Source organism: Elgaria multicarinata, chromosome 3 (assembly GCF_023053635.1).
Source record: "Elgaria multicarinata webbii isolate HBS135686 ecotype San Diego chromosome 3, rElgMul1.1.pri, whole genome shotgun sequence".
In the NCBI taxonomy this organism is placed as follows: Eukaryota; Metazoa; Chordata; class Lepidosauria; order Squamata; family Anguidae; genus Elgaria; species Elgaria multicarinata.
The window spans coordinates 87,290,209-87,313,486 of NC_086173.1; the positions used below are offsets into that span (position 1 = coordinate 87,290,209).

General features: G+C 37.9%; 1 protein-coding gene across 1 annotated transcript in view; it reads right to left on the reverse strand.

Moving 5' to 3' along the window:
- Nucleotides 1–765: 765 nt before the first annotated feature.
- The window catches only part of ADAMTS2 (ADAM metallopeptidase with thrombospondin type 1 motif 2), a 285,605-nt gene continuing 263,092 nt past the window's right edge, over nucleotides 766–23,278 (reverse strand). The window contains exons 17-22 of the mRNA XM_063120825.1: nucleotides 22,458–22,614; nucleotides 20,750–20,882; nucleotides 17,320–17,527; nucleotides 15,374–15,503; nucleotides 13,878–13,967; nucleotides 766–7,004 (exon numbers count right to left, since the gene is read on the reverse strand). Coding sequence (XP_062976895.1) covers nucleotides 6,544–7,004; nucleotides 13,878–13,967; nucleotides 15,374–15,503; nucleotides 17,320–17,527; nucleotides 20,750–20,882; nucleotides 22,458–22,614 — 1,179 coding nt within the window. The 3' untranslated portion in view covers nucleotides 766–6,543. The remainder of the gene's footprint in view (nucleotides 7,005–13,877; nucleotides 13,968–15,373; nucleotides 15,504–17,319; nucleotides 17,528–20,749; nucleotides 20,883–22,457; nucleotides 22,615–23,278) is intronic.

Below are 23,278 nucleotides of genomic sequence, written 5' to 3' on the forward strand. Positions count from 1 at the left end.
TACAATTCATGGCTATTCATTGCAGCTGACGTTAAGGCATATGCATTGTAGGTGAATGGCTGTGCGATACGAACATAGCTAATACTGTGCATTGAAGGTGAGTAAATAAAATAGTAAATGCATTATATAATAAAAGTAAATCACAAATACCCTTTGAGTACTGGGCAAAGCACCATTTAGAGATATTTCATATAAGACATTCTAAGGGCCTTTCACATAAATGTTAGGTATACGTTAGTTATTAGAAAGTGCTTAAAAGTATTTCACATGCAGACTTCTTTCCCTTGGGCAATTTGTAACATGCGCCCACTACCACTGGCTGGATCCAGCTTTTGTCTGACTACAAACAGACTTTTTCTAGCATTTCCTAATGCATGTTGAAAGTAGAATCTTGCATATATTTATTTATTATTGCATTTATATCCCGCCTTTTCCCCTTCCAAGGAACCCAAGGTGGTGTACATCCTCCTCTCCATTTTATCCTCACAACAACAACCCTGTGAGGTAGGTTGGGCTGAGAGTTTGTGACTGGCCCAAAGTCACCCTGTGGGTTTCCATGGCTGAGTAGAGACTAGAACCCAGATCTCCCAAGTCCCAGTTTAGCCACTACACCACATTGGCATATAGCCATGTATGTGTTTGACTAGCCTCAAACAAGGAGCCAGTATGCAAAGATTTTCAAGTAGCCTTCATGTGCTGGATGATCATGCTATGAGGCACTAATGTGATACAATTAATGTGTATTAATGTGATAATGTGCTCAGCTATTCAATAGAAGGTAGATGAAGTTCCACAGTGAAATAAAAACTTAGTCTTAATACTCTTGTATGTGGACCAGTGTTGCCAGAGCTGTGATCCTAAGGGATGAAATGAAAACAATGTGGTTCCAAAGGTAATACAGCTGCTGCAGGGCTTTTCTTTTTCAGATTGCCACAGAAATAGAGAAAATATCAGGGACAGCAATAATTTGGATGAAATGTGCATACTGGGGCAGTTGGACATAAGGGTTTCCACTGACCATACCCTGGCCTGCTCATATTCTTGAACTGCAGCTTGAGATGTGGGAATTAGCCACTGAAGTGTTCACTGTCAAGGGCAGTCCACGAAAATTCATGCCATAATAAATTTGTTAATCTTTAAGGTGCCACAAGACTCTTTGTGGTGGTTGTTTCTGCTCATGTTTACAGACTGAGCTGTTATTAAAGGCATAGAAGCAGAAACTGTTGAGAGAGAGAGAAATGGCAATTCTAATTGGATTATTCATTTATACAACTGTTTTCGGAATCAAAACTGTATTTAAAATTAGGATTCCTTGATAGAGCAAGGACAATCTTTCATCTGTGGGTTGTGACAGGAATCAGGCATGCCTGTGAGAAAATCTGTCGTGTTGTACCACAGACATAGCTATACATTAAAGAAAAAAGTAAACAGGATACTGCCTAATATAGCAATGTATAGAGAGTTGCACAATGAAAAGGAAGGCATTGCATGCTTCACAATACAATAAGCAAACCATTTGTTTAAGTTTCAGAGAACAATAAGCATTGCAGTTATTCCAGAACAAAAGCAATCAAGAAGCAATCTAAGTCAGGTATCAGACAGTTGATTCCATTTCCAGTATGTATGTTCAGGCATATTAATTGCTAAGCAGTTATCCTTCACTTATACTGTCAGCATATTGGCTCATGAGAGGCAACAGTCACTTGTGTATGAAAAGTAACTAGTAAACAGCTCATAGAACGGGGTTTGGTTGGTCAGGATAAAGCTCTCTGTTCAGAGATGGTGAAGTGGGGAAGAGGTGAAGATGAAGATTAACTGTGTGTTTCACAGGAAAACCCCAATAAACTTGCATTTTAATCTTCCAGCTACAGGAACTCTTGTCATTTCTAGTCATTTAGCAGGAGCTGTGCTTAAATGTTAATAGGTGGTTGGTAGGCATCATATACAATTACAAACATTTCTTTCTGGGCGGTCTCTCATATCTTTAAAGGCAGGACAACAGGAAGGAATGTAACAGCTGCAGCTTTTCACATCACAGAGATGCAGTGATGAGAAAAGGTGCACTTGTCACAGTTCTACCATGCAACTCTGAAAGGCAGAGAAACCCTGACAGAAAAAATGAGCAAGGTCACCTTCTACTGCAGCATCATGGAGAGTCGTGGTGCTATGACAACCTAAGTAAATCAGTTCCAGGAGCAGAATGTAGATTTGTACAAATATTGGATTTTAGAGATGGAAGGTACATTGGAGGTCATCCAGTCCTGCCCCCTGCTCAGTGCAGGAGCTACAATGCAGAATGTAGCTGCAGTATCCCTGACAGATCCATCTAGCCTCTGCTTAAATACTTCTAGTGGAGAGCCCACTATGTCTCAAGACAGTCTGCTCCATTGTCTAATAGCAGAAACCTGCAATTTCCACCCATTGGTTCTAGTCCTGCCCTTTGGAACAGGACTGACACAAGACAATTTGCTGCTTGAGGTAAAGGACAAAGTGGTGCCCCGTCCCATTACATGTACAAAAGCAAACAGGACTGGCAGATATCTCTGTTTTCAATACTAAGGACAGGGCAACGTTCTCCACTGAACTTAGAGGCAGCTGGCTAACTTAGGGGGTGCAGAGTAGGCTGCAAGGCACACAGTCTTCTCCTTGAACACCTTGCTGCTGCTTTCCAGCATCTGCCGCCTGAGGTGACTGCCTCATCCTGCCTAATGGTAGGGCCGGTCCTGCTCTAGACCAACAGAGAACAAGTGAAATGGAGCCAGAAACATAAGAAATGGGATGGGGAAACTTTAGATAAGAAATGAAATAACGGACTGCAAGTTTATTTAGGATAACACTCTGCTCTTCACCATAGCAAGATTATAGGGAAACCATTGTTGCGTAAAAGGGCATCCATCATGTAGTAGTGCTACTTTAATGAATATTTCTCTTTCTACCCCCAAATTAATGAAGGCCACAGGTCCATATGAAAGAGCTTGCACCTTCCATGGAGGACTTCCTGTGTAATAAAAATCTCCTATGTACATTGCATACTGCCAGTCAGGCTCCCCTTGAAGGTGGGGAAAGTCCCACTGCACATATGGAGCTATCCATACATGTCTCAAATCATGGCCTGTAGCTGTAGTCCAAAAAGCACTACTCTCATTTTATTGAAACAAAATAAAATTGTCCTCATTTCTATGAAGCTATTGCTCAATATTTTGCTACAAAGTATTCTGTTGGTGGCAGTGCCAATATTAAAATTAAAGTAGCAATGTAACTTCAAACTCTATTTTTGTTTTCAAAACTCTTTTCACTGTATAAATCCTGAATATATTTTAAATGTGTGCAATGTAGCCAAGGAGAGGTTGAAAGCTGTGTTTTCAGGTTTCATAGCAATGTCTTTCCATGTCAAGCACATGTTCATAATGACTAAAAAATGTGATTGCATATATCATTGGGTATTTCCAATGCAGTTAATTGGCTTTCACGATGGATGTATTTCTGCATGTATTTCAGATTAATATGCCAGCTATTTAGTGAATGGAAGACAATCTTTGTATATGTCTTATCACACATTTTTGAGGGGGAAAGAAAGTAATTTCCAAATGATACCAAAATTAATAAAGGAAGCTTTTCACTGAAAAGCACCCAGATGACACTAACAGGCATCTCCCTCTAAATAAGATTGACGTTAAGAGAAAGCATTGATCTAAGATTACGTGAGGGACAAAGACTGAATGAGATAATAATAATTACACTGTATTGCAGGAAAGAAGCAAATTCATGTCTTTCAGATGAGATTGACAGTTTGAGATGGCTAGGCCTAAGGTCTGGAGAATATGCATTTTACTGCATATTCTCATAGGTTCTGCTATGATATCAGTGTACATTTGAATTTTACCATTTTCATTCACTGGATAATCATCTCAATCCAGCGTTAAGATCTATCTATGATCTATGTACAGAAAAAGGCTTATGCATAAGCAGCTATGATCACCATTCAAATGGCTGGATGTATCTTTTGATATATAATGGAATACACATCCAACACCAGAAATTGTTGCATCACATGACTAGAACTGGATCAGAACAAATAAATATTATAAGGGAAGCCATATTTATCAAATGTGAAGTCAATCCTATATTGTATGCCATGATTATTGCAGCATGCCAAATTCTATTTCTAGTGGATATTAAAAAATGACATAGTTAATTAATTATCTGATACCAAGTTAGTCTCATTGGATCTGGCTGAGCTTGAACAAATTTATTAATTTAAGGTATTTTTTTTATCACACTCCTCAGTCAAAAAGGCTCTCTGAGCAGCTTATGTACCATCAGTAAAACAAGACAGTCTATAAAGTTAGTTCTTGTATAGCAATTATAAGGTGTGCAACAAACCATGGATTGCTTAATAAATTGCCATTGAAATCTGTTGAGGGCAACAACCGTATCAAGAACTTTACTGCAAAACACTCATGTCTTAGGCAAGTTAGCTCTGATGAAACTGGTAGGCAGAGCAGAACGTTTTTTGTTTTCAAAACAAAACAAAACACAGAGACATTCATTGGCTGTTCTGTCCATGGAAAGCCTCACCTATGCCTGTGCTCAGTGGTTTTCCCAGCAGCTGCCAGATATGTAGTTAAAATAGCAGCTATACCTAAACATCTGATCTATTACCATTATCAATTTAAAATGAGAGGAAAGCTTTAATTGTTTTCATACTTGGCTCAAGCTTTAAATCTATATTTACTCATTAATGAAGATGGATAATTTTGAATTTCATCATGTTTGACGACCAAGCTGTAAATCCCAAACACATTTACTAAGAAGGAAGTCCCACTGCTGGGGCTGTTTACTCACAAGTAAGTCCCATTGGTGGGGCTTACTTGTGAGCAAATATGGTTAGGATCCAGCTGTAGCAACAAACTATGACACTGCTTACATCCAGGCAAGCTTTCAGAAAGTGCTGTGTGCAATAAAACCAGTACTCAAAGGGCTCTCAAACTATACAATGCTAAAATCTAAGCAGATTCAGTATTGTGTATACATATATATCCATAATGACATGTGTTTGCTTATGCTACCATACAGCTGTCCTAATTAATTGTTGATAATACACATTGTTGACTACCAAAATGACATAACATTGCACTGTAGAAAATGTAATAAATGAAAACAACATTTTCTTCACAAAAAAGCACCAACTGAAACAAGAGGGAAATCCAATCATCTAAATTACCCAGAATGTGAACTAAAATTGGGAGGAAATTATTTACAGTATCCAAACACTGAATATTTGCATTGCAAGCATTTAAGACTGTGAAATGCAGATATCTGAATACAAACAAAATATTGAAATTGGGGGTGCTTTGGGCAGTCAATCCAGTGAGTTGGTATATTATTTTTAATTTTGAAAATTTTCCAATAATGATATTATCTGATTTGTGGGAGAATACACACACACACACACACACACACACACATGCAAGCTGATGTTTATAAACAGGAGCTTTTATTTTAGAATTAGTTGTTAAAATTTGTCTACCTGAAGCTGATGGGCAAGTATATTCATGAATGTTATGATTGTGTTGTCTCTGAAGCATGATGAAAAGGAAGAAGATAGTGTGATGCCTTTTAGAGGAGCAATCTCCAAGACTTGTGTGTAAACTTTTTCTTCTCAAGAATGATAATGTTAAAAGCTACTATGATCTGGCTTGTATATAGTAGCATAATGAGGGGTGATGGTTTTTGTTTTGTTTTTTGTTTTGGTCTCTCTTATACCACCCCTGAAGGACACTGCCTCCCTAGCTGGATTTTGAAGTAGCATCATCAAATATAAACTTTGTTTTTCAAGTGGTTAACACAAAGCACATACTTGTGCTTGATCCCTGAAAGAGGGTCTAAATTAATTCCTTGATATTGAGGTGGAATTCTGTTACTGCCTGAGTATGGGGGTAGCACCATTGAATTCAATGGAAAGAACGGTGTGATTGGCACACTGGATTTCTTCAGACACACTGCCTTTGAAATAAGTTTCACCAAAACGACTTATTTACAAAGAAGTGTATTTAGGACTTGAGTGTTTTAAAAATAACAGACATATGATTCCTTGAAGCAGAGGCTCTATTGGCTGTACTATAAGCCACCAAACATTACTGAGGATTTTGGATTAAGCTACTAGAACCTCTTGTCGATTATATTGAGTGTATCCCAGGAACATCCCATTGGACTCAAGCATACACACTGAGGGAACAAGAGAGCCCACAAAAAATAATAACCCAGTTGACCTTGGCCAAGTAGCACTGCTACATAGCACTGAAACTTATGAGGATATTGCACTAGTTTCTGTAGCAACTTGTAACCCTAGCCGTTATTACAATATTTATATTAACCTTAATTAAATAACCTTACATTTCCATTTTTGCAGGCTATAGCAGTTGGCATTTCTGCCACAGCACCACTATTTGTATTTAGTCTCTATGGCGACATGAACATTATTGCGATATTGGTAACATCTCTATAAGAGAGGGGGGGAAAAACTGTTGTTAAATTTCCATTTTAGTGTAATTTCCTGAGCATCTCTCTTTTCCTTTTTTCAGCAATCAGCTCCTGAATTCTTTGGTTCTTTGTCCTTTCATAAGGTGGTCTCCTCCTCAAGATAATGTTGTGCTGTGGTACTTCATTCTCCAACCCATGAATTTTATATGGAACATCCACTGTGTTACCTTCCGGCCGATCTACAGTTGCATTGGAACTGGTGATGTTTGCCTTGGAAACCAATGGTGGACCTGAAGTAGTATGTGGGATATGAACTTCAACAGGTGTTGTAAGTATGGGAGTGATATCCTCTTCAATATCATTAACTTTACTTTGGTTGGATCTTGTTGAGTTACTTCCTGTTTTGTTACTGTACTTACTACAAGAACTGCAACACAGTTTATTGTAACCAGGAATTGCACAGTACCGATAGAGAACTTCCATGCGACAAAACATTGACTTGTCTCCTTGGCAATGTTCTGCTGGAAGAGAAAAATAGAATTATGTGTATGTTATAAGCTAAAGACAGAATCAAGAAAACTTGGACTTAGAGCCTCTTGAATACAATAATATGAGACACAATATAGGCCCTTAATTGAAGCCATGTCACACTTCTTGGAATGATAATGAAATTCAAATCAAAATTTTACATACTGTTCCAACTTTTACAGGATACGGCGACAAAGCATCATAATTCCTGAATCATGTGAGCTCAAGGCTCCTTGGCTTCAAACTCACATATTATCGTTATGTAGGATACTACTGGAACTGTTTTGGTGAGACAGTGGCTCCATTCATGTCTTTGAGAGCCACTCACTATATGGAACACCATAATGCATACACTCATGACAGCAGCTGCCACTGAATGTGGAAACTCTATGAGATCCAAATCATTCATGTAGTGAGCATCTTTCACACATTACATGTGTTGAATGGATTCGTCACTGCATGGAAGTCTTTCCAATGTCTTCTCACATGATATCCATAACATTGAAACACGAATCCTAATTAGACAGCTTTAGTTCACCCAGCTGATCAACTAAGTCGAGGAGTTCAAAGATATATTGTTGTCTAGTACAATCTGGTGTGTCTTAGCCATGGACTGAAATAGTCATGGTTCTCAGAGAACTCTTAAAGAGTGTTGATTGCAAGCTTGTTGTTAATCTGTTCACAAGAAGAGTTACTTTTACACGAGTACATTGGCACCCAATAAAGGATTGCACACTAGCTAGCATACTTGGTAATATGTCCATAAAGGCAATTACTGTTTGTCCTTCACATTCAAATATTTTAACATGGGCATTGTGGCATAAATGAGTGGACAATAATGAAAAATTTGAACTCTGATCCATTGTCAAAGAAAATATGTCAAATATATCTGAAAAAAAATTATACTAAAAAACCCTTTATTATTCCAGCGATATGTTGTAAATAATAAGCAGGACATGCAACAGATGTTGCAGTGTGGCATGCCCCTATTCCAGATACTCCGTTCAGTTTTCCCTCCCACCTGGTTTTCTCAGTCAGCATTCTGTGGCCATTGAGCATGCTTAATCTTGATTGGGCTGTTTTTGGGTTGTCGTCGTCCAACACACTTATGGGTTTTTCCCTAAATATTTTGTGCTCAAGATGCCATTTCAGCTATATAAGGACTGGTGGTATGAGAAATGAGATTGCTATTTTATATATGATCTGTTATGAACATAACCTGGCATATTAAAAACAAACTGGACACGTTTTCCTACAGATACATACCTTAAGGCTCCCATGTTCCACTTCTGTCATTATATTATATAAATAAACAATATGGAGTTTTAGGTGCAAAGCATGGACGATTTTGCATCAGGGGAATGAGCAAGTCCATCTAGCCTCAAATTATTTTCAGCCTAACTGCAACTATAAACCTTATATATCATTCAGGCCACTGTGCTTCTATAAATCACTTAGGCTCTACTTAGTAGCCTTCAATTCCTCCACACCTTGTTCATTGTGTCATTAGAATAAAAGGAACTTGTTAAATGCAAGAAGCAAAGCAATTTTATAACATAGTAATCTCAGTCCATATGGGATAGTCTACAATTAGATTGAAATACCCATAACATTAAAACCACTCATATAAACTCTTGTGAAGAAAACTGAAGGAAGCTTAGCATGAATAAGAATTTTGTTTAGTGCAGATAAAGCCAATTTGAGCTTTCTATTGTCTTCAATTCATAAAGTCTGAAATCCACAGTAATTGACATTGAGTAATTTGAGTATGCTACATTAATGTAGCATATTAGCCATATCATGGCTAATCTGCATTAGTAAGTGTGAATCAAATACTTCCCTTGCTAAGTAACTGAAGAGATACAATACATCATAGCAAATGTACTAGGTCAAGTTCTAATTTCAAATTGAAGCAAAGCAAAAGAAGTTGCAAAAGTGCAATGGACATTTTCCTTTTATTTAGATGAAGTATGAATCCACATCTGAGGGTCTCTCTTCTTACATTGCACATCCATGTTAAAAGATGCATGCAAGAAAGGATAACACTTGAATTCATTTTCCAGAGGAACTGAATGTTTACGTAAAACCTGTGGCAATCTCACAGAGTGCAATTCTTCCTTGGCAAACAGAAATGTAAGTTATTCTGCCGCATTACATTTGTGCACTTATCTAAAAACATGGATGTGCATAAACATTCCTTCAAAATAGAATGGCTTGGAACAAGAATCCATCTTCTATGCAAGGAGGAGCTCCACTCACAGAAGATGCCTCTGCCTAATTTTCAGGGTTTTCTCTCCCTCCCACACAGCATGATCTGATTTCCTTCAAAGTGGCCTTGCCTAAGGTCCTATGTGGAAGCTCTCATGGTGCCCAGGGAAAATATTTTTAAAAATTCCCCAAAAATGATCTGATTTCCTTCAAAATGGGCATGAATAAGGATCTATTTACAAGCTATCATGGTGCCCATTCTGATGTTTCTAACTTGAAAACTAAAAAAGTTATAGGCATTTCACCGTTGCAGTACAAGTCTATGGGGGGGGGGAAGCGGAGCTCTGATCTGGATCTGGATCTCCACAGTGGAGTGGAGGTGGAGCGATTCAGAGCAGACCCGATCCGAAAGTAGCAGATTGGGATCCGGATCGGATCGGGGGGTCTGACAGTCCTATGAAAAACTTTAAAAGAAAATCACATACACATGCACATATCAACTATTCTTAGGAAGAATGTGCCAAGGAAAGGAGAAGTTAACTCAAAACTTCGGATTACTATTGAGTTTGGGAGAGTCAAAGCTGCATGCAGCACTGGGAAACCTATTGCTTGTTGCTTGAATCCAACTATCAGTTATGTTAAGCATGAGTCCTAATTGTAAGGGAAGTAAAGCATCTGTATTATTGCAATCTGGCAATGACATTAAATTGGATGTGCACATCCACACTTCAAATATTTCATTTAATTCATTCTACATCTGTCTGCAACTTGTCTATCTTCTTCTGTTTTTCAATAGTTTACTAAGAAAATGGTCTTATAGTCCAATCCTATCCTTGCCATTTTGTTTTAGCTATTTAGGAGCTCCACACCTTATACAGCAGTCATGTTTGCTGTAGATATATTGGTGTAATATCAGGGTTTCCTTCACCAATCATATAAAGCATGAACAGCAGACAGGTGTCCTTAAACACCCTTGTAAACATGAGAAATAGGCATTGAGGTCCAATCCAGGCTCCCAGCTACATGTACATATACAGTTCAAAAATGGATGCCTGTCATTCACCCTTCATTGCTGGAAACACCCTGTTGCATTAGGAAACAGAGTTGGACTGTTAAGTGAAAGATAAATTTTACTCATGGGGTACAAACTGCTGAGAAATTTTCCAGTGCACATTCCACTTAAGGCAATGGGAGCCATAGATGAGGATCTTGCTCATTTATATGAAGCTTTCACAGGCGAACTTCCCAGTGGATACTACCCTTAGGAGCGTGCCACATGGATTTTGTGCCACAAGTGTAAAACATTCACATGGCAAACATCCTTGCTAAGTAAAGTGTGGAGCCTCTCTAAGGCTCTGAATATATATCACATGCAAACATGTGTAACAGTAGCTCAAAAGCGAAAGCTTCCTCCACTGTAGGCAATTGGAGAACAGGAGCACTGGGTCCTGTGTGTGAGGGAGGGATTAGCCATTTCCCCAGCTGTCATTTCTCTTCTCCAAATCCCCGTCCCAGCAGTTGTTGCCCTCATGAAGTTTCAAATGCATGTTTTCAAGCATTCTTAGGAAAGGTGCAGCCGACCATGACTTTATGACAGTCTTACAAGGCTATTAGAACAGGACTATGGGCAGATATGACAGCATGAGCGTTAGTGGTGTCAGGCTTTCAACCACATTGCAACATATAGCATCACCTGATAAAATTCAAAAGCACTCATTGATTTTAGAAAGGATACATGATGTCGCTTCACTCATCCGCTACTTAAATAAAATAGGGCATGAGCAAACATTGCTCATGAGTGTTTAATTGGCAAACATATCAGTCTAGCATAATCTAATATTTCTGGAAAAAATAGCATTGATTGACAAAGGTAGAAAATATTTGTAAATTAGCCACCAATCCATTTTAGGAGTGTGTGTGTGTGTGTGTGTGTGTATCTTTTATGTTAACTTATCAATTCATTATGCAATCTAAGAACTTCCCTAAAATATTCTAAAGCGAGGGATAACATGGGTACTTTTTTTCAAAATAAAATAAAGCCTCATGAATCTAATTTTTTTTTATAGGATTAGAATATATAGATTTATAAGGAGGCTAAGTCATGACATATATTTGGTACATATTTTTCAAACTATTGCTTAAACTAAGAACATTTTTGGCTGTTCAACATAAGAATTTGAAGCATCTTTAGAAAAATGCCTTATTTTTCAGCAGTCAAATGACAACAGCCCTCAAAATATGTCAATCAAATACAGTCAAGTGAAATTGACTCTTGTTAAAAATGCCCCATTCATAATTATGTTTTAAATAAAGAAATCTTCTAATCCTTCCATAGTGACAGATTCTAGAAGCACAGGCATGTTAGTCTGTTACAGCAAAAGCAACGAACAGCCTTGTGGGACCTTGAAGGCTAGCAGATTTATTTTGGAATAAGCTTTTGTAGCTTTTGTATCCACAAAAACATATGCGATAATAATAGTGCAATCCTATACACACCTATCTGGGAGTAAGTCCAACTGAACTCAGTGGAGCTTAATTCTGAGTAGACATGTATAAAATATAAACGTGTTCACCTTTAAGGTGCACAAAATTATCTGTTGTTTCTCTAAAACTTGTAACTTCATATCAGAATAAATTTATGTTGTTTTCCTGAAGCAAAACCGCCAGACCTGCTGAACTTTCATCTTATTTTATTTTGCAGTATGCATGACAGACTGTAAGAATGTCTTCAACTCAGCAGTAAGAAAAAAATAGTAATTTGCACAGTCACTTTGGTACACATTTCAACTGGCCTCATAAAAAATATTGAACAGCAAACTGAATTGGCACATCTTTAATATTATGCTAAATACATACAAAACATTAATAAAATATCCCTGATAAACCAAAGTGCATATAGATCTAGTGCACAATGCCCAGATACCTTATTGCACCATTCTCTATAGCCACCAAGATTTTGAAACATCACTTAACAGTTGTCTATTTAAAGGTAACAGTCATGAATAAATTGATAACAGTTAAACACCAATTATTTTACATAACAGTATTTAGTGCCAGATAACGTGTCTTTGCCTTTTATGTTGTCATGTATAATTACTAACATGTTGCAGCAGGAAATCATTATAGTAACAGCAAAATTTAAATATGTGATCACATGATAATGACAATTTTGAAGTGCTACATTGTTAAAGATCTACAGGGCCATCTTCCTAAGGGATACAATTTGGTGGAGAATGGAAGCAAGCAATAGGCTTCTCTTATTTCATGTTATATAAGTGGCTTCATGGTTAGTCAGTTATAATCTTCAACACAAACAGATGTTGAAGCAACAAATTACAATTAAACAGGATAAATTTGGTAATGGACCTTTCCTCCAGTTTGATAATGACCTTTTCCCTTCTCATATACGGACTGTGCAAACTTCCTTCCTGTGTTTTATCATTCAAGTAAAAACACTGTACATGAATATATCAATTCATGATACTAGTGTACTGTTTATATTTAAAGCTGTAACTGGTGGTTAATGCCAATGCAATTAAAGTTTAAGGCATTTTTCTAAATGTCGTTTCTTTCTCCCTAAGCAAAATGAAACAAAGCAATAACAATTGAGGTAATTCTGTAGTTGTTCACACTGTTATGTTTGCCAGTTGACACACATTTATATATCACACACATACACACGCACCCACCCACCCACACACAACTGAACCAGTCAAGTCAAACATGCAAATGGTGAAAAAAGACTGATGGATGCAATGACGTATAAAGAGTTCACTATTGAGCAACTTTTGACATTGCACAGTATGACAATGTCATATTGTCTCAATGATATTAAAATACTGCACACCACAACTTGTAGCATAGAACACATGTTTTTGCCGTATTGTTTTCTGTTTGCTATTTTTTAGAAAGAAAGAAAACTTAAGGAACATTCTGGCAAAATTGTGTGAAGAAACTCTTGCTGGTTTTGAAAAGAAATAAATATAGGTTAAGGAGCTACAATAAAAGCATAGTACAGTAGCAGCGTTTGATGGGACTAGAGCCTCATCCACCTGTAGTCATAAGGTTTTTCATCGAACAAACACAAAATTTTAAAGCCAGGAATTAAAAAATCGTGAAGCATGAGTTTCAAAGCAATGAGACTGTAAAGAAAGATGGAATGAGTGCTTTCATTTTGTTTGACTACCCTGCAGAAACACTGAAGCTAACCTGTTGTGAGCTAGAGGAACTTTAGACAAAAAGGAGAACTTTAGCACTACAAGGTGTCATTATTGTGATGTGATCACATTCACAATAAGTTCTCAGTTTCACCAGCAAACTGAAATCATGAGCCAGTTAAGAGCCTTTTTTCACCATCACCAATCAACAAGTAAACTGATACCAGTTCACCTTTTTGGAGGACTTGCAACACACTGTAGATATCCTACTTCACACATCCAACACCTTCATGATCTCCACTGTAGCGCTACTCAATCTCCAGAGAAGAAAGACACTGTGCACCAAGGCCCAGTATAGGGGGAAAAAGATTCAGCCCAAGATAACTTGGCAGACTCAAGGAAATTTTCCATATAGGAAGAAGAATAGAGCAGAAGGCAAAGTCCACATTTGATGTGGCATGCAGTTAAGAGCAAAGGCAGAGTTATAAATTGGTCTTTTACTTGAAGATATTTTCTGGATAGGATAATCTGGGTCCGGTCTTGACAGCCATTGTATCATGTAAGTTTTCTTTGATGTATCTGATGAATTTTCTGAAAGAGAAAAGGCATAGTGAGTGGCAAGAAGAAAAATATACGCACATTTGTATCTTCTTAATGCACCATTTAAAATCTTCAGTCGAGTTAACAGAATTAATAGCTACCATTCTAATCATAGCTCTTTTAAAAAGCCACTGCTACTTTAGAAAAATAGCACTATACTCTTTGGCCTCAGCTAGACCTATGTTCTGAAATCTCCCGTTCTGTTTACATGCGGCACAGGCGCACGATGGCCTCAGACGAACGGGACGTTGTGCTCGCCTTTTGTTTTTTTTTGAAGAAACAGAAGGAGCGCAAGAGCGCTCGTGCACTCAAAGGCAAGTGTTGTTGGTTTTTTTAAAAAATTAATTTCCCCGCTCCCACCCCCACCCCGATGGAGGAGCTCTGCACCCTGTACGTGGTTCCCAGCTCCTTGCAAGTAACCGTGAGGAGCTGAGACAAACCGCAATGCCCGCCCACACGTTTCGTGGTCTCGGGAGACCACGGAAGAAGCGGGCTGAAAGGGTAGGGCCATATCCTGGAGAAAGGGAGGGAATATCCCTCCCTGCTCCCGGGATACCATGTGCATCATGTGGACACACAGAGATGATCCCGGGGATCGCCCCGGGATATCACCCCATCTAGCTATGGCCTTAGTTTTTTAAAAAAATCAGCAGTTTGGGCACCTCTCATCAATTTCATCATCTGGTGAAATGCCTCCAGAAAGGACAAAGCAAACTTTTTTATACAAGCTTCCCACCTCTTTAGTATTTCTTCACACATAACAGTTAGTTAAAACTCTATAGTTTTTAATGTGTATATCTATGTGTTTGAGACATGTATAGTAGTCCATGAGGAGAGTGTTCACCAGAGAGCCAGAATTGTCTGTAGCTCCCTAGGCAGCATAGCAGTGGTGGCAAACCTAGCATTATTCCTGTGTAATATGTGGTCCTAAGACTGCCAAACAGAAGAGATTATTTTATTTCCTTGTCAAGGAAACAAGTATATCATAGAATGGAAAAACAGGAGTAGAGAAAAGTAAAAAGGGAAAGTCATTGAGCATCTTTGCTTAACTTGCATAAGCCCAATTTCCATGGCCAAAGCTCTCAAAAAGCATTTTGGGTGATAAATAGCTCATTGACAAAGGAGAGCAATTAATTAAAAGCATTGCCTTCAGTGCCATTCATATATTTACTTCCAGATGTAGCAGATGTAAAGCTGTAGACACTGGGTGTGTGAGACAGACCGTTCTGACTACAAAGGAGTAAAGCCGGCAATAAGAGCCAAGCCAGACTAGCAATCACTCGCAAATTTAGTTGTAGTGATGTCTCACATATCACAAAGCATCCCTTCCCACCCACCCCCAGCTGCATCAGCACAATTTTTTTTTTTATTATTTTTTAATAGCAGATAATACTCACTGGGACACAAAGGTAGTTTGCATAGCCTTATTGTCTCTGGCTTTTCTTCTTTACAAAAGCCAATAACATTTTCTCTGGTCCTGCACAGGACATGCCTCTCTTGCGTACCATTACCACAAGTTACAGAACACTGGAGAGGAAATAGAAATTTGGTTTCAACTTCTCTTTTTCAAATTTATTTGCTGCTGATATATAATACACTGCTGATATATAACACATTATAATATTATTTTTGTGAAGGCATCTATTTATTGTTACTGCTGTGCATTGTCATTGTTACTTCAATATAAGCAGGAGTTCTGAACCATAAGGGAATCTTTACCGTTACTGAAGTGCTTAACAGTATTCCTTCTCTCAAGCGTAGCAGCTCCAATGTCCTCAGAGACCTTCCACAAACGGAGTGATTTCCTCATTGATTTCAATGGAGTAATCAAATACACACGCACACCCCGGTTGTGGAACGAGCTCCCCAGAGAGGTCCGCCTGGCGCCTACACTGTACTGCTTTCGTCGCCAGCTGAAGACCTTTTTATTCACTCAGTATTTTAACACTTAATTTTAACTTAAATTTTACTGTTTTAACTCTGTATTTTAATCTTATATCAACTTTGCTGTGTGGTTTTATCCTGGTTGCGCTTTTTATATTGTATTTCGTAATTGTGTTTTAACCTGTTGGGTGTTTTGCTGTGGTTTTAATTTTTGTGAACCGCCCAGAGAGCTTCGGCTATTGGGCGGTATAAAAATGTAATAAATAAATAAATAAATAAATAAATAAATCCTTCCACACTTTTTTTTTTTTGCCTGTGGACCTACCCTCTCTATGGAAATTAAGAAATAATCCATATGCATACGTGTATGATGTGCACGTACCTTGAAACCCACAAGGCTCTCTGGATTAGTACACCTACCTACCTGAAATAGTTATAGCTATGACATTAATAGCAATTGAGTAAACTTGGTAGGGTATCTGCAGAACTTTGTAGAAGGTAAGCCTCCTGATTTGGTAATGAATGACCTTTGGCTGGTTTATTCCAGGCTATGTAGGCCTGCAGGGGTGTTTAGTGTTCCAGATAGCTTCCCTGATTCCTTGGTTGATGAGGTCCTTCTTGCAGCCTTGCAGATTAGTCATCATTTATTATCCTCTTCAGCTTCTGTACTCCTTTTTCCTAAAGCTTTTAAAACTTGATGTTGCGCAGACTTTATACTGTTAGTTTTACCCTACCCTGTGCCTGCTTACCCTACCCTGTGCCTGTTTGCATTCTCTTCCCCTCCTTATTGTTTCATTATGATTTTATTAGAATGTAAGCCTATGCGGCAGAGTCTTGCTATTTACTGTTTTACTCTGTACAGCACCATGTACATTGATGGTGCTATATAAATAAATAATAATAATAATAATAATAATAATAATAATAATAATAATAATAATCTGAACTAAGCACATATTTTAATCTTCTGTTCTAGCTCTTGATGTGTGCTTCCATCCTTAGTTTCAGCTCTGGTTCTTGGCTTCTGCTTCTATGGCACTGATTTTTAACTCTAGAAACTATCTCATGTCCTGGTTCTATTAACATTCATGCAGTCTTGCAATCTAGTCATGTAATGGACTTTAATGGCAGGTTGCATGGTCCAGTTCTTGCCCAAGGAGGCACTTCCAGTATTCTGAGTCTTAGAAGCTTCATTGGATGTTGGTATTGTTAAAGGTGGCACTGGATCTATTCACAAAGGATTCTGAACTACTTACCTGTGACCCAACGGCTTAACATTCTGGATGCTAGCCAAACTCAAATATATAGGAACATATTTTCTTAAGATATGAAATATTAAGGTTTCCAAACAATTCTCATACTCTTTCACTATTAGGAATGGCAGTGTTCTGACACTACCTTATTATTACTATGGGCAAATTACAATATAATGTGAAGAATGCAGAAAATGCCTCCTTACCTCTGACCAGGGTCCTATCCGCCACTGAGCTGGGCAAAGCTCTCGGTTGCAAGTCCTCTTGCCCTCTGGACGATTGCTGCTGCAATATTTGGTATGAACAGAGCGGTTTCTGTTGTCATGCAGCGGCTGGATACATTTGACAGAACGCACCTGGTATCCTGCTTTCCCACAACTTTTGCTGCAAGGTTCCCAGTCGCCTGTAACCCATCTGGTTCAATGAAAAACAGTCCAGCCAAGTAAATTTATACATGCTTAACCCATATAAAAATGATCTATTTATTGATAATTCTTAAATGACCAGTTTCAGGACATTTTTTTTACACCACATCTTGCATCATGTTCAGGCTACACACATACTGTGTCAGTTGTGTAGTGTTCACAGATGTGTAAATAATCTTCAAAATATATAAAAACATTCACCAGGAAAACTCCACATGTATGGAGTTTTTCACAACTGATGGGGGACACATATTAAGAACTCAGGTAGGTAGATTGGCCCAACACTAGCATTTTCTGAAGATATGTATTTACCTGTTTTTCAGCTCTTTGTGGCTGATATTGCAGGCACAAAAACACATGCTAAATAGTTCACAGTGCATTCCATTCTGAAGAACTGGGACAAACGTGATTGTATTAAGACTTGCTTATCAAAAATGGGATATACAGTATGTTTTCTGATAGTAACCTGAGGCACAGATGTAAGTTTTGGTGTGGGTTATTGGTGTAAAGTATTTGTATATGCCTACTGCATAGTTATTCTCTTGTCCCCCCTAGAGGTTAAAGGTGGAATGGAAGAAACTCAAAAGTTAATGGCACTTCTCTAAAAATGCCCCCTTGTGGCATTTTGTGGCATGTACTGTTTTTATACTGTTTTTATGTTTTTTTAAAAAAAAATTGTATACTTTTAATACATTGATGGTGCTATATAAATAAATAAATAATAATAATAATAATAATAATAATAATAATAATGTTTACTATTTTTAATGTTGTAAACCGCCCAGAGAGCTTCGGCTGTGGGGCCGTATATAAATGTAATAAAATAAATAAATAAATAAATAAATTAAACCTGTAATGTTGTTGTTGTTGTTGTTGTTTGAAAAATGTATTTTCTGGCACTGGATTTATTTTTATTCTTCCTTATAAATACGAGTTATTAATGTTGTCCAATTCTTGTGTTACAACAGTTGAAGAAAATAACACAAGTATTCTATGCTAGAATTCCTACTGATTCTGTTTAACATATTACAGTTTTTAAGCTAGAAGTTGGATGGATGGAAAGCATTCTGTTGGCCTCCCTCTAGTTAAAGATCTTCAAGATTAACTTTCTTTAAATACATATTTCTGATAAATCATTTCCAAAATAAAAACTCTAACACGCAGCATGAATACAACACATGGTTTCAGCCATTTTGCCAGCTTCACTTCACAACAACAGCAGCAGCAGCAGCAAAACCCAGATCTATGAAACCATACACAATAAGTATTACATAAGCACAATAGATGTGAGATCTCATTTCATATCCTAAGCATAACTTAAATTATTCTATGTTAGGTCCTTCCCAAAGTAATCTGTTTCTTTTCTTTTCTTTGCAAATCAGTTGGATTTACAAGAAAAGAATCTCCTTCCTGCTTTCCAAACAACAGCTATTTGTAATGGTCTAAATAATTCATGTGGAAACCAACAGAGGGATAAACCACTAAAACAAGTGTTGTTAGCAGACACTGGCATAGAAGCAGCATAATTCTTACAGATGAATTTGCTGCCACAGATTTTCCAGCAATTCAGCCATCAACTAAGAACCACATGAAAAATTGTGAAAGCCACAGCCAAGCAGTTTTTGTCCTGCCCTTAGAAAGCTTTTCAAAGTAATATATCTATTTTTCTCAGGAACAATGCTAAAGCACTTCTATATCTTTGCCATGGTATTTTAATGAATGGAATATTAACCTCTCTCTGTTGTATTTTTCAAAATTCAATACACAATATGCAAAAGGAGTTCAAAGTTTTACAGCAGCCTTCCCCAACCTGTTGCCCTCAAGATGTTTGGACCACAACTCCCATCATCCAAACCATTGCTCATGCTGGTTCCAGTTGATGGGAGTTGTACTCCCAAACATCTGGAGGGCACCAGGTTGGGAAAGGATGTCTTACAGGATTGTATGCTCACAATTATTCATAGGGTTAGAAGGAACTTCACACCTAACCCTGATATTGCAGAAAGAATGCTTCTTGAGATAGAGGGTGGCAATTCAGAATGCAAATATCAAACTTTCCTAACTTCTGGACTCAATTGTGTATTCACATTTAAATCCAGCAAACAAAAAATTAGTGGCCTCGATCAGTGTACCCTATGCACTAGAGATGTATGTGTTCTACCAGCTACAGCATGGGTAGGAAACTGGATGTCTCCATAGTCAGATTGTCTCCTGGGGCATCTCCCAGGAGTTGGATGACATCATGGGGCAATCTCCCCCTCCCAAAGCTACAGGATGAACAGTTTGCCTTTCTAAATAAATAAATAAATAAATAAATAAATAAATAAATAAATAAATGAAATTTCATGATCAGTTACATGAGACATAGATGGGGATGCAAATTCAAATGCACATAGGAAGGTGCTTGCAAATCAGAGCAACAAAGTGCAGATGGGCTGCATTGTCACTTGAGTATGCCTTTCAATACATGGATGAAAATGCACTGGAATTATGCTTGCTGTTTTCAATCCAACAAGTGGTAATCCTGTCTATACACTCCTAAATTATTTATTCTCTCCTAAATTGTCCCTCTGGATTGGGACAAAAGAATTACCCTTTCCATTTATATCCCTCCTAATTCAAACAACAGAGCATGAATATCTATCTTTTAATATCTATCAATCTAACTGGAAAAACATAAAGTTACTTTTTGTGACCTATTTTCATCCACTACCCAGCAAATCCACATTTTTAAAAGCTAGGCTGCGAGTTTTATTGGTGTTTGGATTAGGACTGTTGTATGATATTTTCTTCAGTAACAGCCTATAAATATTTTTATGTATTTAAAATTCACACGACATAAAATCAATTCATACAAATCCATTTCACATCTATTTCTATTTTAATTACTATCTTGAGATACAAGGGTATACTTGCAGTAAATTGAAAATATTATTATTCCCCCCCCCCCCCATCAAAATATATTTTGGAATCATTATTTTTAGGAAAGGCCTTTTCAACAGGCTAAATTCTGGCAATTCCAGAAAATCATTGCATAACTTCTGATTTGGTAATGGTTCTAAAAGTTGTGGCTATAGAGCAATCCAGACCCAAAGCAGGCAGAAGGAGAGGGGATGACGGCAAAGTCATCTAAGGCTAGCTCAGAGCACTTCAGTTTCAGCTGATTATTATGCAACAGCAATGAATTATTCTAGCAGAGAGAAATGCTTACATTGGCTGGGAACATTCCTGGAGATTGCAAACTCTGCGAATAGGCTTCGGCTTTTCGATAGACTCACAGTAACTACGATGAACCATCTTGAGGTCAGTCTTCCTCCGGCAACCATATTTTGTAAATTGAGAACCTTAAGAAATAGGTTACTTTTATCTTCAGCATTTTAAAGTGCTTCCATGTAATTCAAAATTTACCTCCCCCACCTCCCAGTATTCGAAATGCCTTGAAACCTACTTTCAACTAGGGTAAAAAAGTGAATTTTATTTTCCAAAGATCTGGTTCAGGTCTGTGCTAGACCTAAGGTTTATCCCGGGATCTTCCCGGGGTCATCCCTGCCTGCTCCTGGGATCCCGTGTGTGTAATTTACTTGAACAGGGATGACTGCGGGACAATCCCGAGATAAACCTTAGATCTAGCTAAGGCCTCAGAAGCTTCTTCCCTTTGTGAGATCATCCATGGGAGTATGTGAAGTTACTAGTGGGTTTGCAATCTGGCTGGGATCATGTGGAAGCACCACTTTATAAAATGGCAGCCCCTTTCCACAGCTGTCAAAACAGCACAAATTGGAGGCGTTGGCTCATACAACCAGCGCCTTCACTTAATCCCAGCTGTGTTGTGACTCCGAACCTGATGGCAGCATCCTGTGCTCACACAGGTCAGGGATCCCACACTGACATAAAGGTGAGATCTTGCCATGTGCTTGTAACTGTGTACCTGATAGGGTGGCAGAATGTGGCATGTCTGGGAAAGAACAAGGGAAGAGTGCTTGAGCCTGACTCTGAATCTCACAAAATGCAGAATTCTGGAAGCTAGGAAGTGAGTGAACAGGCCCTGGTGTTGATGCATACTTTTTTCAGAAGCAGCTGGGACAGACCACATGCTAGCAGTTATTTCCTGCTCCAGTTCACAATGGCCAACAATGTACATTCCCTGCCACATTTTTTTTAACACTACAGCATTTCATCAGCACTCATTCATTTATTTTATGTCAGTTACTGAATGGAACCTGTCCTAATACATTTTATCTACTATCCATTTTCTAGTTGTGCAATATGTTATGAATAATGGGCAGCAATAAATAACCTGTGTAGTGTGTGTTTTTTCTAGTCCCAATTTTTCACGCATTTAGTATTCACATAGTTTTTCCTATTACAATATAATTGAAGATGGGAACGTTGAGTAATTTGAAAGGAATCTTTACACTTTGGTTGGGTTCAACAAATGCAAATTCATCACAGGTGACTGCAGAACGAAAGGCATTGCACTGTGTGGATGAGTCATCACAGATCTAATGCTACAGATAAAATGATCACCTCAAACACTGTGCTTTTTCAGTAAAGTCCTTTCACACATTCTGGAGGAGAAGGCTATCAATGGCTACTAGTTCTGATGGCTATGTGCTACCTCCTGTATCCAAGGCAGTAAGCCAGTGTGCACTGGTTGCTGGGGAACATGGGTGAGAGGGTGCTATTGCACCATGTCGTGCTTGTTGGTCCCTGGTCAACAGCTGGTTGGCCACTGTGTGAACAGAGTGCTGGACTAGATGGACCCTTGGTCTGATCCAGCAGGGCTCTTCTGATGTTCTTATTCAATTGTCAATTATTAAATAATGAGTAATCAAGTGCATGTGTGAACATAATTAATTACAGTTCTAGTGTCACCCAGAAAGGTCTATGGATTCATCAGTTTAACAGTCTTTCTTTACCTCCTCCGCAGGGTTTTGAGCATTGCGACCATTTTTTCAAAGCCCACTCAAATGTTACTGAATCTTCCAAAACATTGTTGTTATCAACGTTTAAGGAATCTTCATGGATCATGTATTTGTAAGTCAGTGTAATCTTGGCATTACCATGAGAAATTGCCTAGACAGACAAATAATACACATATTTTTAGCAAGAACTTTTTGAATATCACAGAGGCATTTTAAAACAGGTTTAAACAACAATAAGTTGGATAAAGATTTTATAATCCGGTTATTTTCTCTCTCTTTGTTTAACAATGCAACACTATGCATGTTTACTCAAAAGTAAGTCACCCTGCAATCAGGGAGAAAGTGTGTATAGGACTGCATCCTTAATTTGCTTTTTTGGTTGCTTTTTTTGTATTTTTTAAATATATTTTCTGATATATGATCATTTTGGGGTCTCATGTGGTTCCTGAGATCTTTTGATAAAGGCGATGTACAAATCTTTTAATATAATAAATAAAAATAAATAGAAGAGTAAGGGTGCAATCCTATGCATGTTTAGATGGAGAAACATCGCTGGTCGGGACATGATGGGAGTTGTAGGACTTTTTCAATCTAAACATGCATAGGATTGGATCCTAACACTTTTATTCACCTAAACAAAAGCTCCTAAGGCACTTTCTTGAGAGTAAGTTCTATTGATATCAATGACATCTACTCCCAAGTGTTTCGCATCAGAACATTAAGTAAATTACTAATGCTAATTTATGATGACTTATATACACATCAAACTGGGAATGGTTTAGAGTTAATTTAGTAATGTTCCATGACGATATATC